At 37.8% G+C, this 24,678-nt stretch overlaps 1 protein-coding gene across 2 annotated transcripts in view; it reads right to left on the bottom strand.

Moving 5' to 3' along the window:
* Positions 1 to 3,439: 3,439 nt before the first annotated feature.
* FBXO33 (F-box protein 33) overlaps positions 3,440 to 24,678 on the bottom strand; it is a 35,052-nt gene continuing 13,813 nt past the window's right edge. Inside the window, exons 2-4 of one of the 2 annotated variants that reach the window (XM_003263738.4) lie at positions 8,351 to 8,461; positions 7,135 to 7,820; positions 3,440 to 5,583 (exon numbers count right to left, since the gene is read on the bottom strand). In XM_003263738.4, coding sequence (XP_003263786.1) covers positions 5,312 to 5,583; positions 7,135 to 7,820; positions 8,351 to 8,461 — 1,069 coding nt within the window. In that variant the 3' untranslated portion in view covers positions 3,440 to 5,311. The remainder of the gene's footprint in view (positions 5,584 to 7,134; positions 7,821 to 8,350; positions 8,462 to 24,678) is intronic. The other variant, XM_030813814.1, reaches the window with a different exon arrangement.

Below are 24,678 nucleotides of genomic sequence, written 5' to 3' on the forward strand. Positions count from 1 at the left end.
ATACTCTGTCCTCCTGCCTTGGTCACTGCTGTGGTTTGAATGTGTTCCCTCCAAGATTCATAGTTTAATCCCCAAATACAACAGAGTTGGAAAGTGGGGTCTTATGGGAGAAGTTTATTTAGGTCATGAGGGCTTCACTCTCATGAATGGATTATTGCCCCTATAAAAAGTGCTTACAAAAGTAGATTAGCTCTCTCTCTTCTGCCATGTGAGATTACAATGTTGCTTCGGAGGATGTTGCATTCAAAGTGCCATCTTGGAGGTGGAGATAGGGCCCTCACCTGACACCAAACATGCTGGCGTCTTGATCTTGGGCCTCTCAGCCTCCAGAACTGTGAGAAATCAATTAATATTCTTTATAAATTACCCAGTTTCAGATCTTCTGTAATAGCACAAAATGGACTAAAACAGTTGACTTTAGACTCAGGATTATGAAAGAAGTCAGTCCATGAACATTCATTTGTTTGTAACTTGGATCAGCAAATTACAAATTATTTTTTAAAATAGGAAATAATAATAGAATGAATGCCCAGTTACAGATAAAATTACCTTCATGCCCATCCATACTGATCCTTGTCCTCATGCTTGCACTCTTGTGAAGAGGGTGTGAATGTTTTTTGTGAGAGAGTATATATTGAAGGATGCATTCAGAGCTAAAAGGCAAATAAACTGACAGAATATACAAGCTTAAGGAGGAAAATGAATGACAGAATTTCTAGTGATCAGGACTGAGTGAACTGCATTTTAAAAACAGATGGTAAGTAGGCTGGGTGCAGTAGCTCATGCCTGTAATTCCAGCACTTTGGGAGGCCAAGGTGGGAGGATCGCTTGAGGTCAGGAGTTCAAGACCAGTCTGGCCAACATGATGAAACCCCAACTCTACTAAAAAAATACAGAAATTAGCTGGGCTTGGTGGCATATGCCTGTAGTCCCAGCTACTTGGTAGGCCCAGGAGGTGGAGGATGCAGTGAGCTGAGATCGCACCACTGCACTCCAGCCTGGGTGACAGAGTGAGACTGTCAAAAAAAAGAAAAAAAAAGAAAGATGGTAAGTATTAAATTACTATAGCATTTAGATTCCATTATACATATTTCAAGAAGTCATGTATATAATTTACTTCAAACTGCTAATGTTTATATCTGCTAAGATTATGACCAATGTTAAATGTTTAACTTAAAAATATGCAAAGGGGTACATTTTTAGGGGCTAGGAAAACAAGTTAGAAAACATGGGATTAGAGAATACATCTAAAAGTGAAAATTCTGGGTTACAGGGCACAGGCAACTTCAACTTTACAAGATATTGTAAGTTTGCTTTCCAAAATGGATATATCAATTCAAGTTCCAGCTGTGTTTCCTCTTCCTTGCCAACACATGGTATATCTTGCCCTTTTAAAAAATCTTTCAGAAAGGATGATTCAAGTATCCTGAAAACTTACTCATAATACATCATCCGTTTATTTCCACAACCAGCAAACCAAATTAATTAGTATACTGTACCAGGGGTGATACCCTGTAAGGACACCTGATGAGTCCTGGGGTGGCTGGAGCCTGGGTTGCTTGCCTTCTGATGCTTTCAGGCTCTTCTGAGCAGTGGGAGTGGAGCTGATTCTGAAAGTATGCCCCGGACAGAGAGCAAACTCAGACACTCACTACTCCTGGCCAGATGAGAGAGTCCCTGTCCATCACAGAAAAGGGGGGGCATCTACAAAGCTGTGAAAAAAGTACGTTCCAGGTGTCCAAAGAGCAGGAAGGAAGCCCAAGTGTGAGGCCCCCAGGTGTGGCTAGTTGGATTTGAAAGGGTTGGAGCTGGATGTGGGAGGAGGGCTCCCTGCAGCCTCTAATTGCCTTCACATAGATATAAAGTTGGTGGCTGTTTACTCTTCAGTGGTGTCTCACCTAGCAGTAGGATTATGTAAGGGAGATTACAAATTAGAGCATAATGATTTTAAAGTAATTGTAATAAACATCAATTTGAATTTGAAATTAACTCACATTATTTCCCAAAGAAAGAAAAGGAAGCGTTAAATTTCTTAGTTTCAACTGCATAAATTAATTGTTATTTTTAAAAAAGACCTAAAAATTATTACCTGTTTGTGGGGTGTTTCTATTGGTGACAGTATTAAAACATTTTAATCAAATGTCAATTAAATCAGTTAAAACATCTGGCAAGATTTTATTTGAAAGTTCCATACAAATTCAGTATTTTTCCTCAAATCTTCTACATTTTATTTTTCATCAATTATATAATTTAAAAAAAGTAATTTTTTTCTCTAATCCTTTCTGGTTTATACCAGTATGATGTACAGTATTTTCTATGCGTGCTACAACATGACAAAGGTTGGGAAACATTGATACAATGTGGTATGGTCCCTGAGTATTATTCACATCTGCTTTGTTACTCCATTAGCACTGTGTTATGTTACTGGCTTCGTAAGGATCCAACCTGATTCATGCTCTAAGTCCCAAGCAAGTTACTGCATCTTTGTGTTCAATTTCTGCATCTTTGTGGTGGGGAAATGGAAAGTAATTTTAGATAGATATGTAAATTTCATATAGTTTAATAAGCTATGTTTTGAAAATATTTAATGCCTTTGTTTAAAGATGATCTCGTGTATCTGTGAGCTACTGAGCTAACAGCAGTGGAAAATTTCAATGAAGAATCGGAGTTTTAACTAGCCAAGTCCAATCCTTCATTTTAGAGATGAGGAAACCAAAGCTGAAAGAGGAGTTTGTGCTCAAGTAGAGCCAGAGCTTAGACTAGAAAACAGATGTCAAGCCTCCCAAATTTAGAGCTTTGCTACAATAACCTTAACTTGCATGCTATTCGTATTAGAAGACTTTCCTTTTTCATACATTTTGGGTACGTCTTAAATATATACTTAAGCATGTTCATTCATTCAAAGGACTCAGATATGTGCAGGAAGTAACGAAGTGGTAAGTATAAGGACAATTATTTGTGAACACCAGATTATTCCGAGATAAAGCAGTGCCTGGAAGAGTCAATGTCTGGAATGATAAGGGAAGATGGAAGGAAGAAAAGAAGTCCTTTTCTTTCTTATAAATAAGAGCTGTGAGTCTCAACAACCAAAAACAGAGATTAGAATACCAAAATAAAGGAATATAGGGGTTTATGAAGAATTTAATATTGGCATATCTAAGTATTTTTGCATTTGGTATAGGAATCTTTAAAAAAAGCAGCCCCTCTAGTGTATAAATTAAGTTTTACCATATTGATAATGTATTCTAGGTGCATAATATATGGAGATTTTGTGCTAAGAAATCCAGTGTCTGCTTTTAAACTTGTATTTTGTCAAAGTGAATTTTTGTAAAAAAATCCTCCAAACTATTCAGCTAAGAATTTTTATAATGTATTCTCAAATTTAAGCGTTGCTGCACCAGAATACAACCAGAATACTAACACATTATTATACACAATATAAGGATTATTGCAGTTTATTTAACACTAAAAGTAGTCATGCTTCATATACAATAAAATATATTACAATGATCATTTTTAATGCTTTATTCATTGATTAAAAGAATATACATTTAACATAAACCATACAACATCAGTCATCAGGTCAAACATTCAGCTGGTTTCCTTACAGTTTCTGTCAGGAGTTATTTTATCTGATCACATTTATAAGATAAAATCTCACCACATCTGGCATTTACACACACTGTGCCAGTGGATTCACACTACTGATGTACATATAAAATCCGCATGGTATGTGCTCACTGGAGACAAAACAGTGCACACCTGTCAAAAGGTCATTTTAATATAAGATGGTAAAACCATTTGTAAAACACATATAAACTTTTTTCCATAAATAGAATCATATCTGGACATCTGTTGCATAAATTGTGTTTCCAAAGCTTACAATAGAGCAGCCAGGTCTCAGCACTGCTGGGCACCCAGGTTGGCTACTTACTTTATTATTGCAGACTGTCCTTTAACATTAAATGCACAACATTCGTACCACTTAAAACTGGGGTCAGGTGGAAGTCTCACAGAGACCACGTCTGTACCGCGGTTGCCCTGAAACAGTTAATAGGCTTTTAAAGCCTCTCAGATATAACAAGGTTTTAAAACATACTTCATGGAATGTTCTTCATGTATCATAGCAGCTCATACCTGTGATAGAACAAGCTTTCAGTTTTTCCTTTCTTTCCTTTACATTCACTATTCACAGTGAAACAGGTGCATGTTTTTTTTTTCTTTTTTTTTTTTTGTTTTGTTTTTTCAGAGTTCTGAGGTTGCTGACTGAGCCACAGCACAGCTGTGTACCACAGGTCGAAATTCGACCTTAAATATTACAATCTAGCAGTATCTGGCTGGCCAGAGTGGGCCAGCCCCTGCCAGCATGTGGGCACTTCTTCATTAAGTCTATTCTTTGGCAGCTGACATGCGTGCTGACAGAGAAAAATCCAGTGACTTGTTGCTAGGGATTTCACGACTAATGTTTTTGCAAGCATGTGTATTTACAACTCTGTATTTTTATTTCCTTTAGAAGGTTTTACTCGGAAATACAGTTTCTTTCTTCCCCCACTATTTGAAATCTGGGCTAAATGAATGTGTAATGTAACTGATGAATATGTGTATGATGAATATATGAATGTGTAATGTAATTGATGAATATTATGTCAGATACAGTTTAAAAATCCAACAATTTCAGTATTCATGTTTACGTAAATGCATTTTTTTTTTTAAAAAAAGATTAAGCAATGTTCTAACCTAGTACTATACAAATTTCAAAATGGTAACTGGTGATACCAACTATTAGATATGTAATGAAAGTTAAAGTCTTGGCTTTTCTGTTACAGATAATTCATTTGGGATATTATTTATCTTCCATTTGAAATCAAAATTAACGAAATGCTATCAGAATGCATGGATGCAGTGCATTGCATATAAATCTACCAGGCTATGGATATATATCTATATATGTATAAAAATATTTTGGCTCCTGAGCTCTGAACTCTGACACACAAAGAATAAAAACGTCAAAAAGGCAGAGTAACTCAGTGAAAAAGTTAGCCAGCAACCTCAGACAATCTTCGGCTGTATATCCTTAAGGTTTGGTAACAAGTCCATTAACCGTGAAAGCCCTATACATTGTCACTTTGAACTTCTAAACCAATACCCGACTACGTTCTTTGATCAAGAAGTAGAATATACATATATAATTCTATAAAGCTAATACTGATTAAACACAGCACAAAAGGATTAATTCACACTACTGAAAAAAAAAAACATAATAGGACCCTACTTGCATATGTAACCACAGGAATTCTACATTAAAAAAAAGCTAAATGTCTTCACTGAAGCTTTGCATCTCTCTGTAAAAATGACGATTTGGTTCAGTGAAGACACTGAGTGATTCGATGTCCATGACTGCGTGCCAAGGTTGACCCAGGCCCAGGGATACCTGCTCAATAAGGTTATGCACTGGATCTACATCCTGGTCGGCCAGTTCACCTTGGTCAAAATCAATACTTTCTTCGGTGACTTCAAGCACTTTCAGATCAGAGCCCCGAAGACGAGCAATGGCAATGAGGTTGTGTGCCCACACCGTGTAACCTGAAAAATAAACAAAAGACAACACTGTCATTTTCTTGCATTTCCTTTTCTCTTTGATAAGTCTGTCTTTTCCTCATTCAAAACTTCTAGAGAAGCTTCAAATTTGTATCTCAGTTACCATTTTGATCTTTTTCCTTTAGAAATATATTGAAATTAATGCTAAATGATGAGTTAATGGGTGCAGGAAATCAACATGGCACATGGATACATATGTAACAAACCTGCATATTGTGCACATGTACCCTAAAACCCTAAAGTATAATAAAAAAAAAAAAAGAAAAAAAAAAAAGACATATATTGAAATTGGAAAAGGAAACATGCTTGTATAGCCCAGAAAAAAAAAGGCTAGAAGTTGTGTTCAAGAGTTAACAAACACTACAGGTGGTGAACTGGCAGGTGATCTAATCCTTTATGATACTACTTCATTCAGTAAAATAGACATTTAAAGTATATACAAATAAATTTGATAGCTTTGGGTAATGATGTACCATAAGGATGAAATTTTTTGTTCATATATGCATGTATTTGTTAACCACACACAGTAAATGTATTTTTCATTTGTGAAAAATCATCTCCTGTAATGCTTCACAAAGTTATGAAGTGACACTTTAAAGGTAAACTGTTAACTGTCAGTAGCAAATATGTAAATTATAAAACAATCATGGGAATGGTATGCACCAACTTCACAATACTAACTACTTCTGGGAAGGAATAAAGAGGAATGAATACGGGGAGCTTTAGCTTAAAGAAGAAAAAGCCTTTAAGGCTTTAAAAAGACTGGCTTAAATTAACTTTTAAATAACCTGATATGTCTTTACCCCATTGTGTTTACCACTTTCAGTATTGATCTAGTATTTTCTACTACCTCTGATGACTGGCATAAAGCAAGACTTGAAAAGCAAGGCATACATTCCCAAAAACAAATGCACACTAAAAAAACAATAATGAAACAGTGCTAGTAAGATAGCTAATAAGAGAGTTTAAGACATTCTTATAGACTACTTTGTAATTATCTTACAAGTATCTGAAAAGGAAGTAAATTTGTCAGAATACCAACTCTCGATCCAAATGAGAACAGGTCACGTTAAAATGAAAGAAGCATATCAATGGAACCATCGTTAAAAAAAATTATACACATTAATACTTTGATACCAAGAATCTAAAAGATGAGGTGGTGAGCATGAAAGAAATCATACGTTCTCTTCCCCCGTGCTATGTTTTAAGGGGTCGTGTGATTAGAGGAAATATATCTACCACAGGTATGTGTGCTTTCTTAGACAGCTAAATTAATTTCATTGATTTTTTTTCAAATACCGCCATTCACATGATGGACAAAAAAGTAACAGGGAAGCTGGAGCAGAACACTTAGGGTTGAATACGATTTTCCTTTTGTAAGTGATATATCTTGCAAACTTTAAAAAGCATAAGAATCTGTGTATCAACTTGATACAAGATTTCTTGATACTATAAAGGTCAGTGCTATCTCTTTACTGGCATAAAATGTTTTTGGTCTAATTCCAGTATCAGATTATAATGAAGAAGATCACCTACCATGAATTGCCAGAAGAGAGAGCTTTGTGCACCTCCATGCTAATAAAACCAACGGATCTTCATTTCGGTTGTCACTAAGATCTGGAAAACCAGATGTGTCAATCACATCATTCATTAAGATAAAATGAGTGAGGAACTTGTCATATTGCCTGGATATAAGATCAACAATAGCCCCTGAAACACAAGTGATATAGCTATCAAAATGAATCCTCTCTAGTGGTATACTGGGTTTCAGAATCTTTAACATATCTTCACTCTTGATATCAAAAGCCATTATATAGACCCGAAGGCTGGTGCTCTTTCGCGACAGGGCTTTCCAATGCTCATCATTTGGCATGTTGTCCAGAGACTTGTGCATTACGGAAACATTGTGAACCAGAAGAGACAGTCGTTGCAAAGGCACATGGTTGCTATCAGTTAAGACTCTTGCTATCTCCGCTGTAAAGTCACAAAAATCCAAGGCAAGTGAGTGCAGATTCACAAATCGCTCCAGTTCAACTGCAGTAATAAGAGTGCTGTTACCAGGAATATTATTGTCCAGTAAACTCAGGTGCTCCATGGTGTTGGCAACAGCATTAGAGAGAGATGACAGTGATGTTGGGGTTACTATTTCCAGCATAAACCCACAGGACAGCCATTTCAGTTGCCTACTATTACTCAGGATTTCTTCAAACAGTTGCTGAATTCTATAAGGAAAACACATGCCACAGTGATCCCATTAACATTTAGTTCTAATCTTTTAACACTGACTTTTGAAAATAGGCAATGAAAAGCCTATTGAGATCTATTTTTCCTCATTAGGTAATTTCTATTCAACCCACAGTAAATACCATTAAAATTCACATTAAAATATAATGAATAAGGTATATTAAACATACAGATCTATTAAACACATAGAAATATGTTCCTCATCCAAGAAAAGCACCACTTATACCCGTTTAGTAGAAAAGTATGATGACATACAATTTATATTATAGCAAAGGCAAGTAGAGAAATAATTTTAAATAGCAATAATTATCCACTAAGTTATTTGATTTGTCTTAAAGATTTATGAGATGGAATGGCAGATGCTGATCACTGTATTTCATCATTAAAACATTTCCAGGACCTATGTTCCTTTTAGGAAAAAAATCATTACTCTTCTGTATCTCATAATTTCTTAGAAGAAACATATTATTAATAGTACAACCTCCTTTCCATTAACCATATAACTTACTGTTTAATTTTTTTGCCATCAGGGTCCACCTTGCTGAGGTATGTATTTGACAAACTTCCTTGCTGTTGTAGAACACTTATGTCTCCAAAAAGACTAAACTTCTGAAGGTTCCTACAAGAACAATCATTTAAAATGATTTTCTAAATAATTTATACTTAAAAAATATAAATATAAAAAAAAGAATACGCAAAGGGGATATTCTAGCAAGGTTTCTATTTTATAACTCAATTAGAATCCAGTTAAGTACTTTCAGATTGCTTTATACTTATATTCAGATTTCTTTTTTTTTTTTTTTTTTGAGACGGAGTCTCACTCTTGTCACCCAGGCTGGAGTGCAGTGGCGCAATTCCGGCTCACTGCAGGCTCCGCCTCCTGAGTTCACACCATTCTCCTGCCTCAGCCTCCCGAGTAGCTGGGACTACAGGCACCCGCCACCACGCCCGGCTAATTTTTTTGTACTTTTAGTAGAGACGGGGTTCAGATTTCTTTATACATACAAAGCAACATGATACAGGAGAAGTGGCATAAGCTTTAAAGAACAAGGACTAGGATATAAAGATTGGTTCAGGAACTAAATTTACAATGACCATGGAAAAGTCTCTCAATGTGCCTAAGACTCAATTCTTCATCAGTAATAACAATACCTACCTTATAGGGTTTAGGGATAAATGACACAATGACATATGACAAACTATATAAGCTCTAAATTTTATAAAGATGATAATTACAATATAAACATTTCTCAAAGCAGTTAATTTAATCAACATGTTAAATGCTCCAGGATAAGTCGCTGCCCTGAAGATATCTACTCAGTAAGAAATATTCCTTAACTAAAATCTAAAGAGAACCTTCTCCAGTTTTATGATCAAACCATACAGCTTATGAACAAAGGAAGTAGAAAACTATGTAAGGCCAGGCCCAGTGGCTCACACCTGTGGTCCTGGCACTTTGGGAGACCAAGGCGGGGGGATCACTTGAGGCCAGGAGTTCGAGACCAGCCTGGCCAACATGGCGAGACCTTGTCTGTACTGAAAATACAAATACTGGCTGGGCATGGTGGCACATGCCTGGAATCCCAGCTGAACCGGGAGGCGGAGGTTGCAGTGAGCCAAGATCATGCCACTGCACTCCAGCCTGGGAGACAGACTACCTAAAAAAAAAAAAAAAAAAGAAAACTATGTAAAAATCTTTTGGTTTTAGATAATTTTAGCTACTAAACATAGTTTTCTAATAGTAAAATTGTAAATAAAATAGGAGAAAAACAACTGGATAAAGAGAAAACTCCTATGTCCAATAATAACCAACTAGATATTTCATTTATAACATAAAACTTAGGGACAATTTTAATTAAAAAATGTATCATCTACAACAGTGATACAAGATTTAAATAAATGAAAAATACCATTTCTTTTCCTTTTTTTTTTTGGAGACAGTGTCTCGCTCTGTTGTTCAGGTTGGAGTGCAGTGGTATGATCATGGCTCACTGCAGCCTCAACCTCCTGGGCTTAAGTGATCCTTCTAGTTCAGCCTCCTGAGTAGCTGGGACCACAGGCATGTGCCACCATATGTGGATAATTTTAAATATTTTGTATTTATTGGACTCTCAAAGTGCTGAGATTATGAGTATGAGCCACCATGTCTGGCCTGAAAAACACCATTTCTTGATGGTATGTCACATTTTCTCAAGTAAATCACCTTAATTTCACTGAAAAGCTCAATGATTCTAAAATTTAGCTTGAGGAATAATCATTAATTCGTTTATTCATTTAACCAACAATTCCCTGAGGGCCTACGAAGTACTAGGAACTGTGCTATATACTAGAGACACAATAGTGATTCAGTGCTGTGAAGGACAAGTACATGGTGCTACATATCATGGGCATATTTGACACTGTAAGTCAGAGAAGGCGTCCCTAAATTGATTAAAATGGATCTTAAGAATAAGTGGAAGTTTATCAGGAGAAGGAAGGTAGTGAGACAGTGTTACAGGGAAAAGGAAAAGCATTTGCAGCACCTGAAGAGACCAAAGCGAGCTGAAAGGAATCCAGAGTGACTGGAGTACAGACAGTGAGTGAACATGAAATGATGATGTAGAGGTAGACAGGGTTCTATGTCAAAAAATTTTGTAAGCTGCTCAACAGTCATTTTAAGAAAAGAATAGGCTGGGCGCAGTGGCTCACGCCTGTAATCGCAGCACTTTGGGAGGCCAAGGTGGGTGGATCACGAGGTCAGGAGTTTGAGACCAGTCCGGCCAACATAGTGAAAGCCCGTCTCTAATAAAAATACAAAAAATTAGCCGGGTGTGGTGGTGTGCACCTGTAATCCCAGCTACTCAGGAGGCTAAGGCAGGAGAATCGTGTGAACCTGGGAGATGGAGGTTGCAGTGAGCCGAGATCGCGCCATTGCACTCCAGCCCAGGTGGCGGTGTGAGATTCCGTCTCAAAAAAAAAAAAAAAAAGAAAAGAATAAAATGATTAAATTAAATTTATGTCTATGAAATGTTACTGTGGCATTAGAACAGCCTGGAAGGATGGCAGAGCCAAAGTGGAGAGATGAGTTAAGAAAGTATTTTAGTAATAGAGATGAGAGATATTGGCATCTTGAACTGGAGTTTTGTTGGTCAATGTAGAGAAAATGGACAGCCTCAAGCTACATATCAGAGGTAAAATGGACAGGAATAGGTGCTGGATTAGCTATAGGGGGTGAGGGGAGAGTAGGCAAGAATAACTCCTAAATTTTCTGGGTTGTGTTAATATGGTACAGTTTCTTACTGGGATAGGGAATATTAGAAATGAAAATCAGGAAATTTTTGGGGGGGCGGTGTGGAGGCATGGTGGTGGAGTAGACAATGAGCACTATTTTGCACATGTTGAACCTGAGGTGGCTTTCAGATAGTCAAGTCTTCCTAATCTTGGAATAGCAATAAATTAGAAAGGAAGCGATATATTTTTGACTACATAAAAATGAAAAACTTGATATCCAACAGCATACCTCACTAAAAAGGGCAAGCCAACATTGTGAGAAAAATGTGTAACAAATGCTACAGTTAAAAAAATTAATATATAAAATCACCCTACATAAGAAGAAAAATATGAAGACTCCAAGTAGTAAATAGGAAAAGGTTATAAAAGAGCCAATGTAGAACATGTCAAGGAAAACATTACAGGAATTACTAATGGAAATAATCTAATTTTTCTTGACCTTTAAAAAGTTTTAGTCACTCTGGTAAATCTAATCAACTTGACATGTGATTCCAAACTGTATTTTAAAAAAACATTTCAAAGACAGACATCAAACAAACAAACCACATTTTTTTTCTATTACAAAAAAGATATAAAACTGTTCTTGTGAGAATGGCTTCCATATTGGACTCCAAAGAATACATTACTAACATATGTCTGCTTTTAAGGTTTTTATCCTTTCTTTATTCTAAAGTTGCTACCATATCCATAAATTATAAAGATGTTAATTTGTTTTTCATAAGTTTTCTTAAAAAGAAAAATAAAAAAATTTAAAGACTTCTAAAAGAATGGATATTTGGCTTTGGAGAATATAAGGTTTTAGATAAAGTAGAAAAAATATGTCACACTCAATTTCTAATAATACTCAGAGGGGAGAGTCACAGTATTTTTCTCCTTTCAACTCAACTTTCATTTATTTGGTGGTATTAAAATACATATGTAAGAGACTTTTACTTCTTCTACAAAGAATTAAACACTAAGGACAACTGCCTTCCCTCTGTAAACAACTATGAAACTAGACAAAACAAAATAATTGTTTTCAGACACTGGACAATAAGCAATATAGGACTGTGATCCTGAAAGATGGGGAAAAAATGAGGTGTGTATTATAATTGCCTCAGATTACGGCCTGGAGAGAGTTTTCAGGTTACAACATAGCCTGGTAGTCTCCCTGAGTTGAGGAGACAGAGATTTTGGGGAGTTTGCAGTCTAGAATTTTAGGGCAGAGTACCAGAGACAAACTGTACAGAAAGAGCTTCACAGATTTGCAAAGACTTCATATTACCCAGGTTTTTGGCTGAGTAATGATTTGTACATGTGTGGGGCAAAACTACAAGGCTGAAGAGAGAACCGCTGGAAAGCAGCAGAGTCCACACAGTGGTAAGGAAACATGGCTCACAACTAGAAGAAAAATCCATCAACAAAAATATACTCAGAAATGGCAGATGAAGGATTTAGGGAAAGAATTTAAATCAGCTATTAAAACTATACTCCATAAAACTATTCATCAATAAAAAGAATATGGATTGGAAAGAAAGAAGCAGAAGTGTCCTTATTTACCAATTACATGATCATTTACACAAAAATTTTAAGGAATCTAAAACAAGCTACTATAACTATGAGTTTAGTAAGGTTAGCAAGTTTAGTAAGGTCACAGGATACAAGGTCAATATATAAAAATCAATTGTATTTCTACATGCTAGCAATGAACATTTGGAAATTAAAATTTTAAAAAGAACTATTTACAGTAGTATCAAAAATACAAAATATTTAGGAATAAGCTGAACAGAAAGTATCAGTCCTATACATTGAAATCTACAAAACATTGTTGAAATAAATCAAACAAGATCTAAGTAAATGGAATACCATGTCTGTTGGTTGGAAGTTTCAATACTGTTAACATGTCAATTCTCCCCAAATTGATCAACAGACTCAACACAATCCTAATAGGTACTATGCTTTACAAGAGATCTCTAGAAAATTTTCATCTTGCAGAACAGAGACTTTACACTCATTGATTAACAGTTTTCCATTCTTCCCTCCTTACAGCCCCAGCAATCACCATTTTATTCTCTGCTTCTGGGAGTTTGACTATTTTAGATACCTCACATAAGTGGAGTCATGTAGTATTTGTCCTTCTGTAACTGGATTATTTCATGTAGCATAATGTCCTGTGGGTTCATCCAGGTTGCTGCATATAGTAGGAGTTCCCTCTTTTTTAAAGGCTTAATATTATTCCATTGCATGTCTATAACACATTTTCTTTATTCATCTTTTGATGGACATTTGGCTTGTTTCCTTATATTGGCTAATGTGAAAATGGTGCAGTGAACATGGGTGTGCAGATATCTTTGAGATCCTGATTACAATCTTTTTGTATACATGTCCAGAAATATTCCATTATTGGATCATACGGCAGTGCTATTTTTGATCAATCTCCATGCTGCTTTCCATAGTGGCTGCACCATTTTACATTCCCACAAACAGTTGTATAAAAGCTCCAATTTTTCTACATCCTCACAAATGTATATTTAAAGACAGAGTCTCACTCTGGTTGCCAAGGCTCACTGCAGCCTCAACTTCCCAGGCTCAGGTGATTCTCTCACCTCAGCCTCCTGAGCAGCTGGGACTACAGGTGTGCGCCACCATGCCTGGCTTTTTTTGTATTTTTTAGTAGAAACAGGGTTTCACCATGTTTGCCAGGCTGGTCTTGAACTCCTGGACTCAACCAATCTGCCCATCTCAGCCCCCCAAAGTGTTGGAATTACAGGCGTGAGCCACCATGCCCGACCTTAAATTTATTTTTGATAATAGACATGCTAAGATGTGAGTTGATATCTTACTGTGGTTTTGATCTGCATTTCCATGATTAATGAAACTCAGCATCTTGCCATATGCCTGGAGGCCATTTGTATGTCTTCTCTGGAGAAATGTCTATTTGTCTTTTGCTTGTTTTAAAATTAGGTTAAATTTGTTTTTTTGCTATTGAGTTATATGAGTTACCATATTTTGGATATTAACCTTTTACCTTGATAGATGGTTTGCTAATATTTAACTTCCATTTCTCTTTGTTTTTTGGACACGGAGTCTCACTCTGTGGTTCAGGCTGGAGTGCAGTAGCACCATCTCGGCTCACTGCAACCTCTGGCTCCGAGATTCAAGCAATTCTCCTGCCTCAGCCTCCCAAGTAGCTGGGATTACAGGTGTGCACCACCATGCCTAATTTTTTTTTTTTTTGTATTTTTTTTTTTAGTAGATACAGGGTTTCACCATGTTGGCCAGGCTGGTCTTGAACTCCTGACCTCAGGTGATCTACCCGCCTCAGCCTCCTTACTTTTATATCACCTTTTTTTTTTCTTCTAGACAGGGTCCTGCTGTTTCCCAGGATGGAATGCAGTGGTGTAATCATGGCTTACTGTAGCCTCGATCTCCTGGGCTCAGTGGATCCTCCCACCTTGGCCTCCCAAGCAGCTGGGACTACACATGCATGCTACCACACCCAGCTACTTTTTGTATTTTTTTGTAGAGATGGGGTTTTACTATGTTGTCCAGGCTGGTCTCGAGCTCCTGGGCTCAAGCAATCTGCCTGCCTCGGCCTCTTCAGCTTGCTTTTTAATTTTGCTGATTGTTTCCTTTTCTGTACAGAGCTTTTATTATGATGTAGTTCCACTTGCCTATTTTTGGTTCTGTTGCCATTGTTTTTGGTGTCAAACCACAAAGTCATTGCCAAGACCAATGCCAAGAAGCTTTTCCCCTATGTTTTCTGTGAGAAGTTTTACAGTTTCAGAATTTATATTTAAGTCTTAAATCCATTTTGCTTTGATTTCTTGCCATGGTCTACGATAGGATCCAATTTCCTTCTTTTGCCTGTGGATTTCCAGTTTACACAACACCATTTGTTGAAGAGACTATCCTTTCCCCATTTTCTGTTCTTGGTACCAAAGATCAGTTAATCATAAATGAGTGGGTTTATTTATGGGGTCTCTCTTCTGCTCCATTGGTTTATACATCCATCTTTATGCTAGCACAATACTGTTTTGATTACTGTAGCTTTGTAATATATTTTGAAATTAGGAAGTATGATGCCTCCAGCTTTGTTCTTTTTCAAGACTGCTCTGGCTATTTGGGGTCTTATGTTGTTCCATATTAATTTTAGGGTTGTTTTTCTATTTCTGTAAAAAATGCCATTGAGATTTTAATAGAGATTGCATTGAATCTGTAGACTGCTTTGGGTAGTATGGAGATGTTAGCAATATTACTTCTTCCAATCATGAACATGAGATGTTTTTCCATTTCTTTGTATCTGCTTTAATTTCTTTTATCAGTAAAACAGAAGACTTTCACCTCTTTGGCTAAGTTTATTCCTAAGTATTTTGTTCTTTTTGATGTTACTGTCAATGGGATTTTCCTAATTTCCTGTTGAATGTATAGAACTGCAACTGATTTTTCTATGTTGGTTCTGCATCCACCAACCTTGCTGAAATTGTTTATTGATTTTAACAGTTTTTTTTTTTTTTTGGTGGTGCCTTTACTGTTTTCTATATATAATGCCATGTCATCTGCAGACAATTTTAGTTTTTCTTTTCAGATTTGGATGCTTTTATTTTTCTTCCCTAATTGCTCTGGCTAGAACTTCCAATACTACGTTGAATAGAAGTGGCAAGAGCAGGCATCCACATCTTGTTTCTGATCTTAGAGGAAAAGGTTCCAGTTTTTCACTGTTGAGTATGATATTAAGCTGTGGGCTTGTCATACATGGCCATATATGGACTTCATTATATTGAGGTACATTTCTTCTATGGTTAATTTTTTGAGTGCTATATCATAAAAGAATGTTGAATTTTGTCAAATGATTTTTCTGCATCTATTGACATGGTCATGATTTTTATCCATTCTGTTACAATGTGGCATATTATATTTATTGATGTGCATATGGTGAACCATGCCTGCACCCCAGGGATAAATCCCATTTAGGATGTATGATCCTTTTAATGTGCTGTCGAATTTGGTTTGCTATTATTTGTCGAGGATTTTGGTATCTATGTTCATCAGAGACACTGACCTATAGTTTTATTGTTAGTGTCCTTGTCTGGCTTTGGCATCACAGTAGTGCCAGTCACATAAAATAAGTTTAGAAGCGTTCCCTCTTCCTCAACTTTTTGGAAGAGTTCAAGAAGGACTGGCATTAATTCTTCTTCAAATATTTGGTAGAATTCACCTGTGAAGCCATCCAGTCCTGGGCTTTTCTTTTTTGGGGGGAGATTTTCAAAAATTATGGACTCACTCTCATTTGCTATTGGTCTGATGATATTTCATATTTCCTTTATGATTCAGTTTTGGAAGATTTGTGTTTCTATGAATTTATTTATTCTTCTAGATTATTCAATTTGTTGGAAATGAAGGCTCACAGGAGTCTCTTATAATCTTATTGTATTTCTGTGGCATCAGTTGTAATGACTCCTCTTTCACTTCTTTGAGTCTTTTTTCTTACTCTAAAGGTTTGTCAATTTTGTTTATCTTTTCAAAAAGCAACGCCCAGCTTTGTTAGTCCTTACTACTGCTTTTTCTAGTCTGTATTTATTTCTGCTCTAATATTTATTATTTCCTTTCTTCTGCTAACTTTGAGCTTTGAATGTTGTTTTTCTAATTCCTTAGGATTTAAAGTTAAGTTGTATGAAATTTTTCTTTTTTTTTTTTGAGACGGAGTCTCGCACTGTCGCTAGGGCTGGAGTGCAGTGGTGTGATCTCGGCTCACTGCATGCACCCTCCGCCTCCCAGGTTCAAGCGATTCTCCTGCCTCAGCCTCCCAAGTAGCTGGGATTACAGGTGACCACCACCACACCCAGCTAATTTTTTGTAGTAGTAGAGACAGGGTTTCACTATGTTGGCCAGGCTGGTCTCAAACTCCTGACCTCATGATTTGTGCGCCTCAGCCTCCCAAAGTGTTGGGCTTACAGGCGTGAGCCACTGTGCCTGGCCTTTTTCTTCTTTCTTAATATAGGACATTTTTTGCTATAAATTTTCCTTTTAGTATTGCTTTTGCCACTTGCTGTAAGTTTGGTAAGTTGTTTTTTATTTTTATTTGTATCAAAATATTATTTGACTTCCTTTTTTTTTTTTTGAGACAGAGTCTCGCACTGTCACCCAGGCTGGAGTGCAGTGGCCAGATCTCGGCTCACTGCAACCTCCGCCTCCCGGGTTCAAGCGAATCTCCTGCCTCAGCCTCCCGAGTAGCTGGGACTACAGGTGCGTGCCACCAAGCACAGATAATTTTTGTAATTTTAGTAGAGACGGGGTTTCACAATGTTGGTCAGGATGGTCTCGATCTCTTGACCTCGTGATCCGCCCGCCTTGGCCTTCCAAAGTAATGGGATTACAGGCGTGAGCCACTGGCACCTGGCTTTGACTTCCCTTTTAGTATTTTAATATTAATATTATATATCAATTAATATGACTTCCCTTTTAATATTTATTGACTGTTTAATTTCCACATATTTGTAAATTTTCCTTTTATTGATTTCCAGTTTTATATTATTGTGGTCAGAAAAGATATCTCACATGATTTCAGTCTTCTTAAATTTGTTAAGACTTGTTTTGTAGCCTAACATGTGATTTATCCTGGAGAATGTTCCACGTGTGCTTGAGAAGAATGTGTATTCTGCTGTTGTTGGATAGAATGTTCTGTGTATGTCTGTTACGTCCATTTGGCCCATAGTTTGGTTAAAATCCAGTGTTTCCTCACTGATTTTCTGTCTAGATGATTTATCCATTGTTGACAGTTGTGTCTTGATGTCTTCTTTTATTATTGTATTGTTATTTTTCACTTCAGGTTTGTTAATATTTGCTTTACATATTTAGATGCCCTGATACTGGATGCATATATATTTATAATTGTTTTGTCTTCCTGACTGACCCTTTTATCATTCTATAATGACCTTGTCTCTTGTGTCAGTTTTCGACTTAAAGTCTATTTTCTAAGATATAAGTGTAGACACTCCTGCTCTCTTTTAACTACTATTTGGATGGAATATCTTTTCTCATTCCCCCGCTTTCACCCTGTATTTGTCCTTAAAGCTGAGTGTCTTATAGGCAGCACATGGTTGGATCCTGTTTTTTATTTAATTCATTCAGCCACTCAATGACTTTTGTTGATGGAATTTAATCCATTTATATTTAAAGTAATTAATAACAGGTAAAGACTTACTATTGTCATTTTGTTCATAGTTTTTTTCATTCCTTTCTTCTCTTGCTGTCTTCGTGATTTGATCATTTTTTTGTAGTGCTATATATTTATGTTTTGTGTATCTACTACAGGCATAACTTGGAGATATTGCAGGTTCACTTCCAGACAACTGCAATAAAGTGAATATTGAAATAAAGAAAGTCACATAATTTTTTGTTTTTCAAGTTAATATAAAAGTAATGTTTGGCTGGGTGCGGTGGCTCACGCTTGTAATCCCAGCACTTTGGGAGGCCGAGGCGGGCGGATCACGAGGTCAGGAGATCGAGACCACGATGAAACCCCGTCTCTACTAGAAATACAAAAAATTAGCCAGGTGTGGTGGCGGGCGCCTGTAGTCCCAGCTACTTGGAGAGGCTGAGGCAGGAGAATGGCGTGAACCCGGGAGGCGGAGCTTGCAGTGAGCCGAGATTGCGCCACTGCACTCCAGCCTGGGCAACAGAGCGAGACTCCATCTTAAAAAAAAAAAAAAAAGTAATGTTTACACTGTAATGTAGTTTATTAAGTGTGCAACAGCATTATGTCTAAAAAAGCAATATATATACCTTAACTAAAAAACACTTTATTGCTAAAAAATGCTAACAATCACCTGAGTCTTCAGCAAGTTGTAATCTTTGGCTGGTAGAATGTCTTGTCCCAATATCGGATGGCTACTCACTGATCAGGGTGATAGCTGAAGGTTGGAGTGACTGGCAACTTCTTAAAATAAGACAATGAAGTTTGTTGCATCTGTTGACTCTTCCTTTCATGAAAGATTTCTCTGTAGCATGCTCTGCTGCTTAATAGCTTTTTATCCACAGTAGAGATTGTTTTCACAATTGGACTCAATCCCCTTAAACTCTGCTGCTACTTTATCAGCTAAGTTTAGGGAATATTCTAAAGCCTTTGTTGTTATAATTTCAACACATTCACAGCATCTTCATTAGAAGTAGACTCTAATCTCAGAAACCACTTTCTTTGTTCATCCATAAAAAGCAACTTCTCACGCATTCCAGTTTTATGATGAGATTGCAGCAATTTAGTCAAATCTTCAGGCTCCACTTCCAATTCTAGTTCTCTTGCAATTTTCACCACACCTACAGTGACTTCCTACACTGAAGTCCTGAACCCCTCAAATGATCCATGAGTGCTAGAATCAATCTCTTACAAAGTCCTGTTAATGTTGACATTTTGGTCTCCTCCCATGAATCATGAATGTTCTGAATGGCATCTAGAATGGGTGAATCCTTTTTATAAGGTTTCCAGTTTACTTTCCCCAGATCTACCACAGAAATCACTATCTATGGCAGCCATAATCTTATAAAATGTATTACTTAAATAATAAGATTTGAAAGTCAAAATTAACTCTTGGATCCATGGGCTGCAGAACAGATGCTGTGTTCACAAGCATGAAAACAACATGAATCTCCTGGTTCCTCTGCACCAGAGCTCTTGAGTGATCATGTACGTTGTCGATGAGATGTAATTTTAAAAGGAACCTTTTTGTAAGCAGTAGCTCTCCACAGTGGGCTTAAAATATTCAGTAAATCATGCTGTATACAGATGTGCTATCATCCACGCTGTGTTGTTGCACTTACGGAGCACAGGCAGAGTAGATTTAGCATAATTCTTAAGGGCCCTACGATTTTTGGAATGGCAAAGGAACACTGGCTTCAACTTAAAAGTGACCAGATGCATTAACCTCTAACGAGAGTCAGCCTGTCTTTTGACGCTTTTAAAGTCAGGTATTGGCTTGTCTCTAGCTTTCAAAGTCCTAGATGGTATCTTCTTGCAACAGAAGGCTGTTTTGTCTACACTGAAAAATCTGTTTTTACTGTAACCACATTCATCAATGACCTTAGCTAGATCTTCTGCAGCTTCCACGACAGCACCTGCTGATTCAGCCTGCATTTTCATGGAGGTGGCTTTTTTCTTTAAACCTCATGAACCAACCTCTACTAGCTTCAAGCTTTTTCTCCTGCAGCTTCCTCACCTCTCTCCGCCTTCATAGACTTGAAGAGCATTAGACCCTTCCGCTGGATTAGACACTGGATTAAGGGAATGTTGTGACTAGTTTCATCTTCTACCCAGACCACCAAAACTTTACCAGCAATAAGGCCATTTCCCTTTCTTATCACTCATGTGATAGATGGAGTAGCACTTACACTTTCATTCAAAAACTTTTCCTTTGCATTCACAACTTGCCTGTTTGGTACAACAGGCCTAGTTTTTGGTCTGTCTGGGCTCTTGAAGTGCCTTCCTTATGAAGCTTAATCATTTCTAGCTTTTGACGTGGAGTGAGAAACGTGGGAGTCTTCCTTTCGCTTAGCAATTAGAGGTCACTGTAGAGTTATTAATAGGCCTAATTTTTTCTTTCTTTCGTTTCTGAGACAGGGTCTTGCTCTGTTGCCCAGGCTGCAGTGCAGTGGTGCAATCACAGCTCACTGTAGCCCTGATTTCCCGGGTTCAAGTGATCCTCCCACCTCAGCCTCCCAAGTAGATGGGAACACAGGTGCACACCACTATGCCCAGCTAATTTTTAAAATATTTTGTAGGGCTGGGGTCTATGTTCCACAGGCTGGTCTTAAACTCCTGCACTCAAGTGATCTTCCTGCTGTTGGGATTACAGGTGTAGGCAACTGTAATTGGCTTAATTTCAATATTATTTTCTCTTACGGATTTGGGCAGCTCAGTGTGAGGGCACGACATGGGGGAAGGGCTGGTCAGTAGTCAGAACACACACACAATTTATAATTAAATTAGTTATTTTCTATAGGTGTGGTTCATGGGGCGCCAAAATGATTACAATAGTAACATCAAAGATTACTGATAACAGATCACATCAGCTATAACAAGAGTGGGCTCAGTGTGGTGGCTTACACCTGTAATCCAAGCACTCTGGGAAGCCAAGGTGAGGATCTCTTTAGCCCATGAGCTGAGGCTGCCATTAGCCATGATCATGCCACTGCACTCCACCCTGGGTGTCAGAGCAAGACACTGTTTCTAGAAAATGACGATGACAACAACAAGAACAACAAAGATATAACAAGAAACACAATGTGAGCACATGATATTGCACAAATGGTGCCAATATAGTTGCTTGATGCAGGGTTGCCACAACCTTAATTTGTACAAAAAAACACAGTATCTGTGAAGTGCAATAAAATGAAGCATAATAAAACAAGGTATGCCTGTGTGTTTTTGCTTTATGATTACCATGTGGCTTACATAAATGATCTCATATATATAATAGTGCATTTTAAGATAACAATATAATTGTATGCAAAAACTGTACACATTTGCTCCTGCATACTTTGCTACTGATGTTCTAATTTATGTACATATCCACCAATTAATTATTGGAGTTATTCTTCATGCTGTTGGCTTTTTCTTTTTTTGAGACACAGTCTTGCTCTGTCACCCAGGCTAGAGTGCACTGGCGTGATCTCGGCTGACTGCAACCTCCACCTCCCATGTTCAAGTGATTCTCCTGCCACAGCCTCCCAAGTAGCTCGGTTTACAGGTACCCCCTACCATGCCCAACTAGTTTTTGTATTTTTAGTAGAGACAAGGTTTCACCATGTTGGCCACACTGGTCTTGAACTCCTGACCTCAGGTGATCCACCTGCCTTGGCCTCCCAAAGTGCTGGAATTACAGGTGTGAGCCATGGTGTCCAGCCTAATACTGTTGGCTTTTAACATTTATACCACAGTTACAGTGATTTATTAACCAGTAGTACAATACAACATTATTCTCTATTTGTTTATATATTCACTAGTGAGTTTTTTACTGTCATGTGCTTTGTGTTATTGTTCCTTTGTTTCATGTTGAACAACTCCCATTATCATTTCTTGTAAGGCAGTTCTAGTAATGATTAAACTCCTTTAGCTTTTGTTTACCTGGTAAAATCTTTCTCTCCATTTCTGAGGGATAGCTTTGCTGAGTACACTATTCTTGGTTGACAGTTTTTTTTTTTTTTTCTTTTCTTTCAGCACTTATCTCACTTACCTTTTGTCTTTGATTTCTGACAATTTGATTATAATATGTGTTGGTTTAGACCACTTTGGGTTCATCCTGTTTGGTATTCTTTGACCTTCATGAATCTGAATATCCATTTCCCTCACCAGATTTGGGAAATTTCCACTCATTATTTCTTGAAACAGCTTTCTGCTCCTTTTCTACTTCTGGGATGTCCATTCCTTATCTTTGCTTGATTGAGTTCCACAGCTTCACTCCTTTTCATTCTTTTTATTTTGCTCTGCTAACTTGATTACTTCAAATGACCTGTTTTCAAGTTCACTGATTCTTTCTTCTGCTTGATCAATCATCAACTGCTTATTGAACTCCTGTAGTCAATTTTTAGGTTCAGTTACTGTATTGTTCAACACCAGTATTTGTTTCTTTTTTATTGTTTCTGTTTGTTAATATCCTTACTTTGCTCATATATTCTTTTCCTGATTTCATTTAGTTTTCTACCAGTGTTTTCATGTAACTCAGTGACCTTCTTTAAGACGATTAATTTAAATTATTTGTAAGTCATTAATACATCCACTTTTTTTTTAATTGGTTACTAAAGAATTATTTTCTTCCTTAGATTGTGTCATGTTTTCTTGATTTTCCATGTTGCTTGTATGGCTGCATTGTTGTCTGTGCCTTTGAAGAAACAGTACTTTTTCCAGTCTCACAGAGTACTGTTTGCTGTAGGGGGTACCCACCCATTTCCCTTTATTCCTAGCTGTCAGAGGCATCCAGGCTCCACCAGTCCTTTAGTACGCAGCATGAATTGAGACGGAAACCAGCTCTTTGGGTACCACACTGAAAGTATAGAGACGAGGCTCACTTCATTTCCCTCCTAAAGGGAAAGCCTCTGTTCTGAGCCTTTTCCCAATCTTGTAGAACAGTGCCATCTGTAGGAGGCCACTCACCCTTCTTTTGTTCTCAGTTGTTCTAGGCATCTGGGCTCTATCAGTTTTTCAGCACTGGATATGAAGTGAGACAGAAATTGGCAGGGGTGCACCGAAATGCCAGGAGGCCAGATGGCCAAGTGCAAGCTCCATTCTTTCCTTTCCCAATGTGGGAGAAGTCACGGGTGGTCCTCTTTGCTCTGAACTAAGCTAGTTTGGGGGAGAAGCTGATGTGGGCAAAGTGAATTTGCTCCCCTTACCTATCATGGATTCTCAGTTATGTATGTGGCTGGGGTGCTACAACTTATTAACTGGATTCTGCATTTCTTATAAAGGTATTTTAGTACAAGTATTGTTATTTATTTATTTTGAAACAGAGTCTTGCTCTGTTGCCCAGGCTGGAGTGCAGTGGCACGATCTTGGCTCACTGCAACCTCCACCTCCCGGGTTCAAGCAATTCTCCTGCCTCAGCCTCCCAAGTAGCTGGGATTACAGGCATGCACCACCATGCACGGCTAATTTTTGTACTTTTAGTAGAGATGGGGTTTCACCATGTTGGCCAGGCTGGTCTTGAACTCCTGACCTCATAATCCACCCGCCTCGGCCTCCCTAAGTGCTGGGATTACAGGCGTGAGCCACCACACCTGGCCCAAGTATTGTTATCTTGATGTTTCTATGCGAGAGCAAAGGCTAGGACTTCCTACTCTGTCATCTTGCCCTCATGACAGGATTTTTGAGTATGTGAAAAAATACATGATATAATCAATGGAAAAAGGTATAAAACCATACACAGACTGTTATCCCAATTTTGTAGAAGGATGCATCACACTGTACCCAGTGATCATATCTGGTGGACTTTTTCATTTGTAATTTTCAAATTTTCTATTATTATTATTTTTTTGAGACGGAGTCTCGCTCTGTCACCCAGGCTGGAGTGCAGTGGCGTGATCTCGGCCCACTGCAAGCTCTGCCTCCCGGGTTCATCCTCCTGCCTCAGCCTCCCGAGTAGCTGGGACTACAGGTGCCCGCCACCACGTCCGGCTAATTTTTTGTGTTTTTAGTAGAGACGGGGTTTCACCGTGTTAGCCAGGATGGTCTCCATCTCCTGACCTCGTGATCTGCCCACCTCAGCCTCCCAAAGTGCTGGGATTACAGGTGTGAGCCACCATGCCCGGCCTCAAATTTTCTATTATTACAAGCATATATTACTTAAGAATTCAGAAAAACATGTCAAATTTGCTTTATATAGCCTTTAAGTTCATAAGAACTTAATTTACTTCAAAATCATTTAACAAATTAACAAACTGTGACGGCGCAGTGGCTCACGCCTGTAATCCCAACACTTTGGGAGGCCGAGGCAGGTGGATCATGGGATCAGGAGATCGAGACCATCCTGGCTAACAAAGTGAAACCCCGTCTCTACTAAAAATACAAAAAATTAGCCGGGCGTGGTGGCGGGTGCC

This window comes from Nomascus leucogenys, chromosome 1a (genome assembly GCF_006542625.1).
Source record: "Nomascus leucogenys isolate Asia chromosome 1a, Asia_NLE_v1, whole genome shotgun sequence".
Lineage (NCBI taxonomy): Eukaryota > Metazoa > Chordata > Mammalia > Primates > Hylobatidae > Nomascus > Nomascus leucogenys.